Here is a 15898-nt window from a genome sequence, read left to right as displayed (position 1 = left end):
TGCCAACATTGTGCATGCTCTGTTGCCTGTGTCTATGTGCCTGTGGTTCTGTCAGTGTGATCATGTGATGTATCTGACCCCAGGAATGTGTCAATAAAGTTTCCCCTTCCTGGGACAATGAATTCACGGTGTTCTTATTTTAATTTCCAGGAGTGTAGAACATGAAACAAGTTGTACACAACTCAGTTGGTTTCCGAACATTAATAGTGCACTAGCTCTGCAACGAAACGTAGCGTCTTTGCATGGCTACTAATGACTGATTTAATGCTCAAAGGTGCTCTGAAGCCAATTAACTAGCAAGCACTGAGATGAATATCAAATATTACATTCTACAGTGAAACTTACAAATTCTAGAAGAAAATTTGTGCATTATCGAATGTTGAGGTGACGCAACATTGTTTTTAAGGAAAAACTCAGAATTCTACCGCTTCTACGGAGTCTCTGATTACCTTCCTGACGCAATTCATTATTTTGAATGCAGATTAACAGCCCTGTTTGATATGTGACGAATTATTTAACCGATTAGCAGTTAACACTGGCATAGGAATATTACAGAAAATTCATACCTTTCAGTGAACGTACGATATTTAGCGACGTCACACTACTGCTTGAAGAGAGCCTTTCTGTGTGAAGGTGAAACCAAATAACAGAAGATTTCGCACAATATTATTTACGAGTGTGGGAACTTTAATAGTGGCAACTATTTATTTACAGCTCGTACAAAATAGATACGTGTTTCAAAATTTTACTGACCTTCAAAGTAGTCACCAGCATTATGTATAACCTGTTGCCAGCAATGTGGAAGTCGTGGGATACTCTTGGCAGTGCCAGTTTTGTTGACAGTTCGAGCGGCGAGGTCTATTTTCCGACGAATTTGTAGCAGTTCTGAAGCGAATGCCGTGAAGTGTTTCCTTCAGCTTAGAAATCGAGTTGAACTCACGAGAGCTTAAGTCAGGGAGTTGCAGTAGGTGGTATATATTTAGCAGCTCCATCAGTCAAACAAATCAGTAACAGCCAGCACTGTACGTACTTGAGCATTGTCCTGCAAAATGATGGTTAGGTCCAGAAGAAAGTGTCATCACTTCTGTTTCTAAGCTGCTCGTAGATTGTGTTCCAAAAATTAACAGCTTAGAGACAGAAGTGATGACACTTTCTGCAGGACCTGACCATCATTTTGCAGGACATTGCTCAAGCACGTACAGTGCAGCTGTTACTGATTTGTTTGACTGATGGGGCTGCTAAATGCTATACCACCTACTGCACTCCCCTGACTTAAGCCCTCGTAAGTTCAACTCGATTTCTAAACTGAAGGAAACACTTCACGTCATTCGCTTCAGAACTGCTACAAATTCGTCGGGCAACAGACCCCGCCCTTCTAACTGTCAACACAACTGGCACTGCTAAGAGTAACCTACGACTTCCACATCGCTGGCAACGGGTTATACGCAATGCTGGTGACTACTTTGAAGGTCAGTAACACTTTGAAAGACGTATTTATTTTGTACGAGCTGTAATAAAATATTTACCACTATTAAAGTTCCAATCCTCTTATACAGGGTGAGTCACCTAACGTTACCGCTGGATATATTTCGTAAACCACATCAAATACTGACGATCCGATTCCACAGACCGAACATGAGGAGAGGGGCTAGTGTAATTGTTTAATACAAACTATACAAAAATGCACGGAAGTGTGTTTTTTAACACAAACCTACGTTTTTTTAATGGAACCAAGTTAGTTTTGTTAGCACATCTGAACATATAAACAAATACGTAATCAGTGCCGTTTGTTGCATTGTAAGATGTTAATTACATCCGGAGATATTGTAACCTAAAGTTGACGCTTGAAACCTCCGACTCTCAGTTGCGTATTGTAACAAACACGGGCCACGGTCGGCGAGAAGCATACTGCATCGTCACCGCTTTCACCCGTTTCATGTGTCGCTACATCAGCAATTACATGGTGATGACTTTAATCATCGAGTGCAATTCTGTCAATGGGCATTAACAGAGAATGCGTTGCAGTTCTACCTGTTGACCGATGAAGCGGGTTTCACAAACCACGGGGCAGTGAATCTACGGAACATGCATTACTGGTCCGTGGACAATCCTCGCTGGCTCAGACAGGTAGAGCGACAGCGACCGTGGACTGTAAATGTATGGTGCGGAATCATTGGTGACCACCTCATTGGTCCTCACTTCATTGCAGGGGCCCAAACAGCTGCAACATACATCGCGTTTCTACAGAATGATCTGCCAACGTTACTCGAAAATGTCCCACTGGAAACGCGTCGACGTATGTGGTATCAGCATGATGGTGCACCTGCACATTCCGCAATTAACACTAGGCTGACCCTTGACAGGATGTTCGACGGGCGTTTCATAGGACGTGGAGGACGCATAAATTGGCCAGCCCGTTCTCTTGATCTTACACCTCTGGACTTCTTTCTGTGGGGTACGTTAAAGGAGAATGTGTACCGTGATGTGCCTACAACCCCAGAGGATATGAAACAACGTATTGTGGCAGCCTGCGGCGACATTACACCAGATGTACTGTGGCGTGTACGACATTCATTACGCCAGAGATTGCAATTGTGTGCAGCAAATGATGGCCACCACATTGAACATCTATTGGCCTGACATGTCGGGACACACTCTATTCCACTCCGTAATTGAAAACGGAAACCACGTGTGTTCGTGTACCTCACCCCTCATGGTAATGTACATGTGCGTCAGTGAAAAAGACCAATAAAAAGGTGTTAGCATGTGGACGTAATGTGCTGTTCCAGTCTCTTCTGTAGCTAAGGTCCATCACCGTTCCCTTTGGATCCCTACGTAATTCGGTGCTCTCCGATACACACGATCGAACAGCGGAGGAGTGGTACTCAAGCGTCAACTTTAGGTTACAATATCTCCGGATGTAATTAACATTTTACAATGCAACAAACGGCACTGATTACGTATTTGTTTATATGTTCAGATATGCTAACAAAACTAACGGGGTTCCATTTAAAAAAAACGTAGGTTTGTGTTAAAAAACATACTTCCGTGCATTTTTTATGGTTTGTATTAACCAATTACACTAGCCCCTCTCCTCACGTTCGGTCTGTGGAATCGATTCGTCAGTATTTGATATGGTTTATGAAATATATCCAGCGGTAATGTTAGGTGACTCACCCTGTATAGCTGTCATCCCCATAAAGGACCGTTAGTGGAGAGATACAGACTGCGTTGGCGAAGAATCACCGGAGATAAAAGTGCATGCTTCAGTGAAGACTATACAGAGGAGTACGACACCACGCTTGGTCCATAATACAAAACGGATGGCTTCTGCAAAACAAAAACTTTCCGGGCCATTGCATCTTCGTGAGTGAGGTGCACAGGATATCAATAAAAGGTAAATGGATCTGCAGATATGAAGCCTTTCGGGCCAGAGCGCTGAGGAAAGGCAGCTTCTGCCATCCGCAGCAGTTCTGATTTGTCCAGGTGCAGTTTAGTTGTCCACGCACGAGGTCGGCATGGCAACATATGCGAGTACGACACATCACCAGCAGTCATCTGCAGCAGTCCGGGGGCGGCCATCAACAGACCAACCAGCAGGGTGCAGCTGTGGCGAACCAGAGGCAGCAGTCGCACTGGCTGTGTCACCAAGATATATTCTCACCCGCAGTCAAAATATTAACAGTGAGTCGTTTTCAGAACGGTAGTAACTTTTGAATACGTACTCTTACTATTCAAGCGACTAAGAGCGAATATTAGATGTATGGTGTACCGCTGTTGTACGACTTCATGCAAAATATTTAAACAATTGTTACATGTATGTAGTTTAAGGCATATCGAAATAATCAGCAACCAGTTGCATAATACAAATTTTATTTCTAAATCGGTTTCAGTCCATACAGAAAAGTATACCACAATTTCTAAATCGGTTTCAGTCCATACAGAAAAGTATACCACAAATATGCACAAGTAAAATAAGAATATTAAGGTCGAAAAGTTTAAAAATATTAAACATAAAAAGTGGTACATACTTATGACTATCGCATTATTTTCGAGTGTCAACAATATGATTCTTGCAGCGTATTTCTGTAGTCCTAAAAAGTGCAGGAGCAATAAGTAAGACAATAATGAATCCATTAGTACAATAAGAGATCTTAAATGGTTACATGTTTTTTCCAGCGCCTGGTCAAGAATGGTATACAGAAGCCTAACAACAAGTGCAGATATCGTGCCAGGGCTGGAGATAATGAGCTAATGACATGCATATCTGGAAGCTCATCTCAGGGTGGGGGTAAAAAGTACGATAAAATAATGAAACAAAACCGTACACAGCTCTAGTTGTCATAAATCATAAACAAAAATGAAAGTGCACATAAGCAGCATAATAAGTAATATATAAAAACCTAATGATAAATGAAATAAGTTAATACCAACAACAAGTTATGCTGTGAATGGGAAGTACGTGAACTAATCTCCAGACAGCTGTAGTGAGGTCAGTAGCATGCTGCTGGGGAAAGCAGCGAAAGCTAAGTGCGAAGCGCATCAAGGGGCTCGAATCTGTGACTGGAGTAGGTGGATTGACAATCCTCAATGATTGGTTAGTATTACGTATTGTAAAGTGACTAGAGGAGAGGAAGCTTGAGCAGTCTGCCGAGAAATTTCTTGTCGCTCAATCTGGACAGGATTTCGTCAAATGATGCATAATTGCCCAGTCCGTCCTCCTCCTCCATCTCTGGCCGTAAAACGGTAATCCTCCTTCCTTGCTTATGGTACGATTGTTCGACCTTTTCTTTTGCATGGCCCGTCAGTCAGGCAATCTTACGAGCTGGAATTAACAGAAAAGACAGATCTATCACGAGCAGCGCGTTTCTTCGCTCCTTCGTTCAGTAAGTGTGCGAAAGTGGCGCACAAACTCGTCCAATTCTACTGGCAGATGTTACGACAGAGACTGTTTACATCATGTATATGTTAAAAACTAAAATTGCTACTGTATACCATCCAATCTGAGCAGTGAAATATTACTTGTTCCAACGTATATCTGCAGATACGAGCAGAACAGTGAAGGCAGAGCCCATCCAGAGGACCACCGACACTACTCCTCCCCATGCCGCACTTTACAAACGGAACAGGAGTGACAGGAAGATGATGTGGTACACGATTCACTCTCTGCCACCCACTGAGAGGACCCTTAAGACTACAGATATGAATGTAAAATGGTTATGTTGGGAACAGGGGGAAAGACGCTAGAATCACTTCAACATTGTTGCTGCGTTATCACGTTCAAGTCTATATGTACGTGTTATGTAGTGTGTGGGTAGCAAAGCAATTAATGATAAATAATAATCAAAGGACATGAGTTATATGTATGTCACATGGTAAGTAGGTAATTTGGCGTTGGTGGTAATAGTGAATAAAATAAAACTGTAATGAAAGGTGAACTTCGAAATATATAGCACGGCTGACAGGGAACTTACTTTCTAGGAAGAATATTATGCCAAATCAGTTAATACCTTTTAACTTGCTGAGACAGAAAATTTTAGGTTGAAGTTAATGAAATGGAAAATACGAGAAAGGAAAGGTATTCTCTGTGAGAGGATGAGATAGAACGAGCTGTCGTCTTCCCACATCCTGCATTATCATTTCCTAAGGAAAATTCTTAATGCATTTTCGCAGGAGCTTAATTATTGGCTTAATCGTCAGTTTCTTACATTTCTTTTCCCTTTCATAGTTTAATACATTTGCTGTTCCGTCTGTCATGCTAAAAATACGTATTTTCGTTGTAGCGTTCAGTACCAGGACTGTATTCCAGGAGCGTTATGAATACGCGGTTCTTTCACTTACGGGCCACTTCTCGAACTGAGTCAACGTGGTGCGTATGATGGATGGGGTTTAGGTTTCCAGCTCCAATACCGGCGGCCTTTGCCGAAGAACGCGGCATCCTCCAAAGATTCAGGCAATCTCTGTAATGCAGATTCTGGCAAGAAAGATGCAGCAAAAGCTGCCAGAAGGTTCAGTGCGGAGAGGATGGCGAATGGCAGCCGGCGATCCACTGATCCCGCCTGTAACAGAAAGTACTCAACTTAAAAACTTCAAACGTGCATATAATAATTTTCAAAGAATTTATTATAATATTTCAGTATTCACATTATACATCAAATACTTTTTCTGCGGTGTTCGATTACGCAAGCTACTTCAAAAAACCAATTCACTATATGTGAAGACTGCAACACTTAACAAATGGTCGGGAACAAAACGAGTTTAATCCACATAATTATACATGAATACTAGGAAATAAAAAATTAAATAGTCTTTAATGTATTTTCATTCATTCAGTAATTTACTTTTGTAACGTGCAGTCTAGATGCACAAATGCGTTGAATTTCACTGTAAGATCAGCAGTTAGAGCATTGTATGGTTCTGTGACACACACTTTATAAATAATTTGTATCTACAACTACTGATACTTCACAACGATCTACATTACTTCACTGTGATTAAAATTTAAGGTAAGTATGTGTATTATTGTGTGTGTGTGTGTGTGTGTGTGTGTGTGTGTGTGTGTGTGTGTGGTAACAGATCGGACTCGCATTAAGGAGTTTGCCGGTAAAAAGTCCCTCTTACCGTCGTCGAGTTAACATTTCAGTGAGTTTTCTAAATCGTTTGAGGCAAACGTTGCGTTGATTCCTTTGAAAGGTCGCAGCCGATTTCAGTCTTCACACTTCCCCCATCCGAGCTTGTGGGACGCGAAATCTAAATCTTCCAGTTTCTTCCCTTTGTACACTACTTTTAATTTCCAAGCGCACAGCGAAAATTTATTCGGATAAATCACTGACGACGTGTTCGCTATGGTCTAACGTCTAATTTCAAGTGTACCTTCGACTCAACACAGGACCATGTCACCTTGTCACAGTTCAAATCTGCATAGATATATGAGATAAGGATGGTTTTGTCTTTATGAAGAGAATAAAGTCCTTTTCGATTCACCCTGTACTGCAACCCCAAAGTTCTACCTTCCTCCAAATAATGACTCCAATGCTAACATTTCACGAAGGTGACAAAAGTCAGGGGGTAATGATCTGTACATTACAGATGGCTGCAGCATCGGGTACACACGGTATGAAAGATCAGTGCATTGGCGGAGTTGTCATTTGTACTCAAGTGATTCATTTGAAAAGGTTTCCGACGTGGTTATGGCCACACGATGGGAATTAACAGACTGAACGCGGAATGGCAGTTGGAGCTACACGCATGGGACATTCCATTTCAGAAATCGTTAGTGAATGCAATATTCCGAGATTCACAGTGTCAAGAGTGTGCAGAGAGTACCCAGTTTCGGTCGTTATATCTCACCACGGACCACGCACTGGTCGACGGCCTTCAATTAACGAACGAGAGAAGCGGCGTTTGCGTACAGTTGTCAGTGCTAACAGACAAGCTAAACTGCATGAAATACAGCAGAAATCAATGTCGGACCTACGATGAACGTATCCGTTACGACAGTGTGGCGAAATCTGGCGTTGATGGACTATAGCAGCATACAACCGAAGCGAATGCCGTTTCTAATAGCACGACATCCCCTGCAGCCCCTTTCCTGGGCTCTTGACCATTTCAAATGGTCAAATGGCTCTAAGCACTATGAGATTTAACATCTGAGGTCATCAGTCCCCTAGAATTTAGAACTACTTAGACCTAACTAACCTAAGGACATCACACACATCCATGCCCGAGACAGGATTCGAACCTGCGACCGAAGCAGTCGCGCGTTTCCGGACTGAAGCGCCTAGAACCGCACGGCCACCATGGCCGGCAGATATGCCACTTTTAGTTTATTTGTCTGGTGTCATCTGCTGTACTTTGTCTAGGTACCTTTCGCAGAACCGGGTTTGTGGTTTTACCTGCCTACATATTGGACAATCATCGGCAACAATTAATCGAGCCTTAACAGACAATATCTTATAGTCCGTTGATGAGCGACCAACCCGCCAGTTATACAATGTGTAACGGGTATAAGTGCTAACATTTTTTTATATGTGATACCTTACTTTGAACACACATCAGTGTGTTGGCTGTGTTTTGTCTTTCTCTGCATCGAATAGTCTTCCGAAAAGCAGGTCACTAACTTAACAACCTAATATTTCCTGTACGGTCGTACTGCACCACTAAGCAGAATATACCTGTCAGTGGAGATTAACTGTTTTCCGTCTACACGTCCATTCTTCAACATCTGACCTGCTGCTCAGTGGAAAGTAAGCATGAATGGTTTGCGCTTGCCAGATGTGCTCGGAGGTTCTAACCAAACTAACAACATACGACTTGTAATGGCTATAATTATTAGTCTGCGAATGACGTAAAATTTACGTCGTAAATACTGATCTAGCCTTGTTCAGTACTCCGTCCTCGGTCATCATTAGGAATATCTATATTTATACTCGTTACACCTAATGTATTGACAGTTAAGATTCTGCTCTAACCAACCATACTAGCGAGCACACACAGGCTGGTATAACGGCTGGAAAGTCAGAAATCCATCTGGATTAAGTCAGGTATCATGAAAGAAACAGAGGCAATGAAAAACAAGATGGCTGAAATTAACACCAGGACGTACTCTGAACCCTTGGCATGTGCGATGAATACGTTGAGATATACTAGACGAGAAAGAAGAGGGTACAGAACCGACCAACCCAAATGGCAGAGGAAAAAATACAAATATGATACCTAATAACGAGAATGAGATCATATTGTTAGGCATGACAAACGTCATTCCAGGAGAAACGATATCACCATCAGACAGCGCACGGAAGGAAATAAATTTCATCATCATAAATTAGTGGCTGAAGGCACGTTATGGATGTAGATAACAACTACAGTGATTTGAACTCTAAAAAAGATCTCTTAGATCAGTATGTAAGATCGGAGAACTACCCGGCAGTCCTTTGTACAGAATACATACATGAAAAATAAACACCATTCATGCATTCAACGACATAAGCATCTAATGAGGAGAAAGAAGAAAACGAGCCATGTACGACTTAAGAAAGAAGGTTGCCAGAAACATGTCTGCTGTAGATGAGTGACAAGACGAAATAAGCAAAATAATAAAGGGAAAAACAGGACTATGTCCCTGAGAAAATAAATACGCAATAGGGGACGACGACGATTAAAGTAACAGACACTCAGAACCGGCCGTGACAAAATAAACAACAATGACACCTGAAGTTCATTTTTCTCTTAGAGGTAGGTCAAACATGGTAATTTTGTGCTACTTAATTGGATTCGTGAGCTGTCAACTTTATTGTTCGATAATTTTCGCATTCAGGTACACTTACCATTTTAGGGACGGTATGAATGATGGCCTTCCGAAAAACCGATGATATGTCACCAGTTTCACAAATTCTAGATAGAGGTGGGTCAAACATGGTAATTTTGTGCTACTTAATTGGATTCGTGAGCTGTCAACTTTATTGTTCGATAATTTTCGCATTCAGGTACACTTACCATCTTAGGGACGGTATGAATGATGGCCTTCCGAAAAACCGATGATATGTCACCAGTTTCACAAATTCTAGATTCTCCACATTAATTGTTTGAAGGCCACTTCCTCTGGTGCTTTTAAAATAATGAGAAAATAACAGTTATACCTTTTGACGAGGATCATCGCAAGTTCTTGACAGCTCTGTCAAAATCTGACGTGAGTAGCATGTTCTCTCCGGTCTTCAAATCGACATCCATTTTTTTTTTTTGTTTATCACTTTGTTTTGACGATCCTCCTCCTCGGAGAGGCATTCAATGTTTTCTCCCTATTCGATCTCTCGTATGCGTTCAGCGTTGGACAATTTTCGATTTTAGATATGCTGCATCTGTCCTTCCAACAACCAATATATTTCGGTTTCTTCACTTTTTTCCTGCATCCATTTCAACGTAGCTTCCTTGAACATCTCATTAACTTCTGTTCTAAGTGACTTGTAATCCTGTAGTACTTTCTTTCTTGAGGTAATTTAGTTTTCCTTTCTTTCTTTCGTCAGTCAATTTAAGTAAGCTTATACATTATGTTATCCATAATTTATTCGCAGTTAGAGATGTCCATTGCTCCTCAACTGAAGTATGCTCCTACCATACTTGATCACAGTCTGTTTCTGCTAGTGGTATGACGTAACCGCAGTAAGGGATTTCGAAATCCCTATCTCATTATAATCCATGTAATTCAGTTTATATACAGTATCTCTGTGTCTCGTAGCGTTCCTCAAGTATACCACCTCCTCTTCTGATTTTCGAGCTGTGGATTTGCTGTTGCTAGCTGAAATTTCTGTCAGAGGTAAAGCTGCCTTACTCATCACTCATTCCTATTAACGAGCTCATATAGTCCCATAGTTCCACCCTCTATTCCATCCCCTACTGTAGCGTACCAGTCACTCACGATGAATAAATTTGCAGCTCCTCTTCTGACTTCCCCGTTCAGTTCCCTCTCTCGCGCCATATTTACTTGCAAAGTTGGGATGCATACATAACATACGGTTCTTAACATTGATTTGCTTTCCATTCCACTCTCCTAGCTGTTCACAGTAACTCACACCATTCTATTCATAATGAATGCGAGTCCCTTTCCGTTATACAATATTCTGTGGTTTTTTGATATTTTCTTACATTCTTCCGAACAAATATCTTCTTTTTTTCCATTTCCTTTCACTGCTTCCTCGTAATCAATACTCAAACTTTTGCTTTTCGCATATCAGTTCTACCAGCTCCCCTAATACATTTAGAATTCAGACATTGCAATTTCAGACAATGAGATTCATAACGTTTCGTTGGATTTTCACCATTTTTCTCGCAGTCACTATCCCCTTTGCAGCCCCCTCCCAGATATTCGAATGGTAATCTAGAATCTATTGGTAGTGAAGATATCATCATCAGTACACTTTTTTCAATTGTAACAACATTTTGTGTGGATGCAGATTGTGTGGCTTTAGTGCTGTGGTTTGCACTGGCTTCTACATCCCCGTAAATTTAATCACTGCTGATTCTTTTGCCTTTAGTGGCAGTTTATCACCCGTAGGGCAAGAGCGTAACCTAATCCTTTATCCGTTCTTCCACCCTCCGCTGGCGGAATGAGGATAGCTCCTACACCGAATGCCATAGCTGATTCTAAATATAAACAGTGACTAGTATCGAATCCAGCACCCACCACTTTTGAATTAATAGTGAAAGACGCTAGCTCTAGAACACATTCAATGTTAACACACATGCAGAATATTTGTTTGCATTATTGACGTAATCCGGAATCTTGTTAGAGGACTATATTCTTCATGCCGTTAAGAACATTCTAATGCTTGTGCCTGTTCAAGTACCTGGAAAACAAAGTGTGGCGTAAGTGATAGAAAGATGGCGGCTACCGTCCACTCGACAGAAGCTGTGATCTGCCGCAGACACGTGGGGTGCACTTCTAGGCTCTGCAGGTTGGATATAGCACCACTAGCCGTGGTGCAGAACTGCATTATGATGGTCATCACGGTGATGGAGGTGCCGGATGCATCTGCTATAAAGGAAATACGTACAGGTTACAACAACTTCGTGGTGTCCTGCCATCTAAGAAAATAAAGAAAACATACTTTTAAAAGAATACATCAGGAATATCTTTGATCCCTCGCCGTTCACAATAGCTTCCTTTTGTCATTTTAGCTGCTTCACGAAATGGCGGCGAATTGTGGCTAATCTGAGGACATACTAAAAGATGTGGCAGCCAATCTGGCAAATTTGAAATAAACAAGAACGCACAATGAACATAAGAGGTTTTAGTTTACAAACTGAACAAACTACAAGCAGTCTTCATTTTCCGAACATAACGTGTTTCAGATGCCCACCATCGTTCCAAATGCACTCGGCATGTCATCTGCTGACATCGCTCCCAACACCTGTTCTGCGGCACATTATCTCGTTGGATTTTTTTCCTGAATTCGATTTTTCGACTCTTGAATTTTGTGTGCTGCTGGAGAATTGAACACTTGTGATTTGAAGCATTCCCACAGGAAAAAAAAATCACAGGTTGAAAACGCGGGGAATCTGTTCATGCATCCGATATCCCAGTGTCTGAAGACAGATAACATGACTGGGAAAAAGGTTCCGCCCAGTTACCACGGAACTTCGCGCGGTGTGATTGGTAGCCTCATCTTCTTGGAAGAACATGTGTTTGTTTACAGGCAGATGAGCAATTGCAAAAGCTAATCAGTTCTCCAACATGTGAACATAGCGTTCCTCTGTCACAGCACAGCCCTTTCTCTCATCTTCAACGAAGAACGGACCAATAACCGCAAAACAAAATATCGCATACCATACAGTAACTTTCAGGCTGTAGAGTGGTTTCTCATGGATTTCTTGTGGGTTTGCGTTAGAACGGTAACGGAAATTTTGTATGTTTACATGGCCTGACAAATGGAAACTTGTTTCGTCCTTCATGAGTAAGTTTTGCAGAAGCCGCTAGCAAAATTAAAATATTTCCACAGTCCTTCTTCTGTAGTGCATGAACAGTTGAATCTTGTAGCCGCTGAAAAGAAGATCTTGGTGTAAGATCCGTCGAACTGGGCGGTGTAGAAGCCGTAAAGTCAGAATGACACGGCATGGACTTCTTTCAACGGGCTGTCTCACTGCCTCTATGTTCTCTGGTGTACGCACTCTTTTTCTGCTGCCATCTCTCCTATTTCCTGCCGAACCAGTCACCTTAAAGTTTCGTACTTGACTTGATGGCATGGGCTGATGGAACAGTATTACTACGACCATGGCCGGCGCAAGCCCAAGTGCCGCCCCGTGCGAGCTGCTAAATTGCCCTGACAGGTTAGGCAGATACTTCTTCAAGACATCCCAACGTCGAACGGAGGACGAGAAGAAGTCATACAAGCTTTTCACTGTCGAAAACATTGAAACAGCATATTTAGAAGAGGGGCATCGTTTACAACAAGATTCAATGAGTGACTGCTACATGGTACATAAAATGCTCTCTTATTCATATCTGAAATCCTTTTCTGGAGACCAGACTTCTTTCCTTTCATGTTTGCTCCGTTGTCGTATCCTTGCCCTCTCATATTACACAATAGGATTTTTTTATCTTCCAAGAACTTGAGTACGACCTGCGTCAAAGTGGAGCTTGAAGAATCGGACACTGGAAGAAATCCCAGGAAATGCTCCCGAATTCGGACATCGTATACCCCGTCGAATCTTGTCGCCTGGACGAAACGTACCACAACTGTCATCTGCCCAACTTTTGAAATATCTGGCGTGCAGTCCAGAATTATACTGTAAAACTTTGCAGATTTCATCAATAATAGAATGTTGTTGGTTATAGATGATCCAATAAGATGAATTATTTCATTCTGTGTTTCTTTTCCAAGATGATGATGACCCTTGTTCTCACCTTGCTTTGTTCTGTGCAGGTGCTCCATCATCACAGTGTCGAACTTTCCGAATAATTCAACGAGATTCAAGAAGTTTCCGTTGTCAGGCTGAAAGAGTGTATCTATACTTCCTCTCAAAGGCAGACATTGTCGACCCAGGAAATGAATTATTGCTATTAATCGCTCAAGAACATTTTTCCAATGTTCGCTTTCTGTATTCAGAAGCCTTTGATGATGGGCGTCGACAGTTCGTGACTTTTTCAGTCCCTCGGAAAACACTATCCACTTTTTATGTGAATTCAAATGCTCGGTAGACTTCCCGTGGCTTTCAATATACGAAGCAAGGTGCCGCCAGTCACTTATACTGTTCTTTGCAATTTTTACTGTGGATGACGAAAAAGCAGAACACAGCATCCTTGCTCTTTGACTACACCAACCAATGTCTATCTGCTTCTTCTAAATTCTTCAAAGAATAGCTGTAGTGCACAGGGCTGAAACGCCGGTTGTCCGCGTTAGGACGTTCTTCAGCTTCCTTAATATGCTCGGGAGGACCTCACATGACCAAAGTCGTTCGAGCGCAGCCGGTAATAATTTCCGGCCATCTTCCGGGATCTGAGTCAATTGTGTCTTCCGGTTTAGGCTCGCCTTCAATCCCTTCTCCGGTGGTGAGTTCCTCGGCTGATGTTCCTCCGGCATTTTCCGAATCGGGTCCCCTAATTTCAGTTCTGCTGGATGTTTCAATCTCGGAGCTTTCGTCACAAAGCATATCTTGAGTCCAGACGAGGTCTGTTGAACATGTTGTGGATGGCTCACCGTCAGCATTGCTACTGTATGCGGCGGTCGCAGTACTGTGTTCGTCAACTTAACTGGTCATGTCCTCAAGATAAAGATGTAACTGCAGTAGCTCCACCAGTTTCTGTACTTTCAGACTCTGTTTTTCCACCTTAGCCGCTGCTAGGTCGTTCTCTCTTTGGTTTGAAATATCGTTGTAGTGCATCCTTTTGCTTCTTATCGTCATCTTCCGTCAGCGCCCGTCTTTTCCTATATTCACTGCCAGACAGTCTTTTTCTACCGTCGGATATGTTTCACTCCAGCCTGTAAAGAACGATTGCGTGAAACTAACTGTTGATGTCAGTGTACTAACTTTATTTCCAACACATTTCACAGGCAATTTCCTGATATTCCACTGCACATAAACGGAAAATTATATTACTCTAGGATACACTGTCCAGGAGATGATGTCATAGGAACTGAGCCGCGTGAAATTGAATTTCAGACCGAATTTCACTACAGGTGAATCTTGCAGGTGAAACGGTCAAAGAGTGGAGCGGAAGACAACGGAGAGCGGAAGAATAAGGAGATGGAGCGGAAGACAACGGAGAGCGGAAGAATAAGGAGATGGAGTAACATAATAATGTAATAAATACACACCCGGACATCGACGGGTACTAATGCTAGTCGAAATATATTAACTCACTGCACTGCGCTTGTTCATTTCAAAGAACTGACACTCGACACACTCGACATCTGTCGTAATTTTCATGTGTTCTTCTTTCGTGTCTGATTATGGAATAAGGGGTAACAAATTAGTCATCGCCGTATCACTTCACTTTTCTTCGCTTTATTTTCATTCTAGAAATTGGGACGACGCGTGCTCATTTGCCGACTTGCCAATTTTTGAAGTAACAGATCACAAAAAAAATAAATTTTCCTATTCTGCAATCTTGAAGGAGAAAACTTCTAACTTATGAGTAACGTGTATGCGCAATACTAATTGGACGTTATGTGAAAAGCTCTTAACCTATTACATCCAAAGTTGCAAGAAATTCGGACGCATCAATCTTCTGTTCTTACCAAACGCAATGAAAGTGCTTCTTACCAATCTTGACTCCCTCGGCCAACTACCGAAACGAATTCTGTAGTTTTCATAGTAGAGAACGCAACAATACCTATTGCCTGTAAAGGTGAAGTGGTGACGCGACAGTGCCAGGACCTAGGTCACGTGACGAGGTACAGCGAGACTACGGTTAAACTAGTGCTCAAGAAGAAGAAGCAAGAAGCTCACAATAAGTATGTGACCGAAGATATGGATAAATGTATTATCAGGCAGCAATTTCTATGACATTACGAACAATAGAAAGAAATAGGAACTTCGCGAAAACTGCACAACTTTTGTCAAACAGAAATGAGCTTCAAAGCTAGCAAGGAAACCCTTAGAAGCAATGTTCTCTCTATGGATTTTCGTTTTAGAAGGTGTCAAAATTAACGTTTTGTTTTGTGCGGACGAGAGGGCATTGTTGCTAAAAGACCTTACTTTCTCAGGTTTTCATCAGAATCAAAGCTACCAGTTGTTTACTAAGATTAAACATGGAATCACACGGATAATACAGTAAATAAATGTTGGCAAAGTGATAGTGTGCGAGTAGTATTGTCAAACAAAAGTGCCGGTCAGAGTTTAATTGTTGTTCATGCTGGCGGAGACAGGTGTTTTATGGCTCAAAAACCAAAACGACCGACTA

General features: G+C 41.9%; 1 protein-coding gene across 1 annotated transcript in view; it reads right to left on the bottom strand.

Moving 5' to 3' along the window:
• Positions 1-3387: 3387 nt before the first annotated feature.
• Positions 3388-15898, bottom strand: part of LOC126176190 (solute carrier family 22 member 7-like) — a 139523-nt gene continuing 127012 nt past the window's right edge. Inside the window, exons 8-10 of the mRNA XM_049923334.1 lie at positions 11343-11530; positions 5911-6059; positions 3388-3607 (exon numbers count right to left, since the gene is read on the bottom strand). Coding sequence (XP_049779291.1) covers positions 3388-3607; positions 5911-6059; positions 11343-11530 — 557 coding nt within the window. The remainder of the gene's footprint in view (positions 3608-5910; positions 6060-11342; positions 11531-15898) is intronic.

This window comes from Schistocerca cancellata, chromosome 3 (assembly GCF_023864275.1).
Source record: "Schistocerca cancellata isolate TAMUIC-IGC-003103 chromosome 3, iqSchCanc2.1, whole genome shotgun sequence".
NCBI classification, from domain to species: domain Eukaryota; kingdom Metazoa; phylum Arthropoda; class Insecta; order Orthoptera; family Acrididae; genus Schistocerca; species Schistocerca cancellata.
Note: the sequence above shows the minus strand (reverse complement) of the source record. Positions and strands in the feature narration are given on the sequence as shown.